Source organism: Aplysia californica, unplaced genomic scaffold, assembly GCF_000002075.1.
Source record: "Aplysia californica isolate F4 #8 unplaced genomic scaffold, AplCal3.0 scaffold00512, whole genome shotgun sequence".
Lineage (NCBI taxonomy): Eukaryota > Metazoa > Mollusca > Gastropoda > Aplysiida > Aplysiidae > Aplysia > Aplysia californica.
Genome location: NW_004797782.1, coordinates 431,265 through 432,922, shown reverse-complemented (window position 1 = coordinate 432,922; position 1,658 = coordinate 431,265). Strand labels below are relative to the sequence as shown.

Sequence of the window (1,658 nt, the reverse complement as noted above, 5' to 3'; positions counted from 1 at the left end):
CGTACTCTCTCTCTCTCTCTCTCTCTCTCTCTCTCTCTCTCTCTCTCTCTCTCTCTCTCTCTCTCTGTGCGCACGCGCAATATCTGTCTGCCGGAAGCGCGCGCGTGTGTGTGTGTGTTTCGATAGTGTTAGTTTCGCCGGTGTTTACATTTCACGACCTTCCGGTGTCTCATGGGTAGATCAGATCTTGCGTTGAAGAATTTCACTAAAACTATTCATATTGTAACAACATTTAAACTATTTAAAGCCCTACAGCAAAAAATGACAAACAATCAAACATACAAACAAGTGAATGTGGCCTCGGTGGCCAAGTGGTTAGGCTCTCAGACTCGCAACAGTTTGGAGCCCGACGTTTTGTTCTTGGGAAGGGCACTTTACACGGATTTTCCTCACTTTACTCAGGTGTTAATGGGTATCCAGCTATAGACTGCGAAAGGTCTTGTCAGTTTGTTAGTGGTTGAGGGCTTAACCAGCTGATTGCACTGTATGCTTCCCGGGAAGCTGAGAATGTTTCTGGTTGTTCTATGGTCTGCTGGGGTAGTGATGAAGTGTAAAGCGCAAGAGTTTGCTTTCGAGTGGGAATATGCGGTATACAAATGCTATTGATTATTATTATTATTATTTTAAACCAACAAACAAACAAACAAATTAATAATACATACAAACAAACAAGCAAATGCACAAACAAACGAACAGCAAATAGATCTAAACAAACAAAACAACAGACATATATAATCAAATGCACAAACAAATGAGCCCAAAACACAAACAAAAAACACACATAAAACAAACCAAAAACAAAACAAAACAAAACGAACCATGGTGACGTCAGTGTCCAGCAACTGCTCCACCAGCCAGCTATGCCCGGTCTGACGTAAGACGTCCAAGAACTTCCGGAAGGACGCCAGGCCTCTGTTCTCCAAGGCGGACAGTAACACCGGAACCTGCTTGTGGACGGGCTCCAGCTGAGGACCGATACGCGACAGTACAATATCGATACCATAGGTGAGGCGTGCTGACAAAATTAGTTACTTCTCGCAATCCACAAATTTTAAAGGAGATATTGGCCAAAACTCGATACTATGGCCAGATTTGTTAGATTTTCTATTGATGTCATATTGCTTAACCATAACATGCCTTTTATTATTAATTCATACTTATACATTGTAAAAACTTCACCTAGAAGTGTGATGAATCTATTTCTGCGAGGCTTGAAACCGAGAAGTAACTCTTTTTGTCAGCATTCCTATTAGAGTATCGTTGGAGAGAAACTATGGTTTAGTTTAAGTAAGAGTTTTATGACACTTGCAACACAATAAGGTCATATTATTATAAGGTCCGACGATAAGAAGTGTTACAAGAGAGTAGCAAATACACAAACGCAGGAGAGGTAAAGACGATAGATGCTTGACAAGAAAGATGGAGCAAACCACACTAGAGCAAACGTCAAACACCCACAGCGAAACTACGGAGTCTTTAGTTTAAGTAAGAGTTTTACGGCACTTGAAACACCGATAGGTCACATAAATGACGAAGTGGGCGGTTGGCAGGTGCTCTGGTCTGGTTTGCTCCTCCTTTCCTATCAAACATCTATCGTCCTTATCTCCCCTTTTTCTTTTTTATGTTTGTTACTGTCTTGTAACACCTCTAATCTTCTG

At 41.3% G+C, this 1,658-nt stretch overlaps 1 protein-coding gene across 1 annotated transcript in view; it reads right to left on the bottom strand.

Annotated features, from left to right (window-relative positions):
- Nucleotides 1–1,658, bottom strand: part of LOC101848063 — a gene marked incomplete in the record, with an annotated part of 18,144 nt that overhangs the window by 8,341 nt on the left and 8,145 nt on the right. The window contains 1 exon segment of the mRNA XM_013086848.2: nt 819–965. Within this exon segment, the coding sequence (XP_012942302.1) occupies nt 819–965 (147 nt within the window).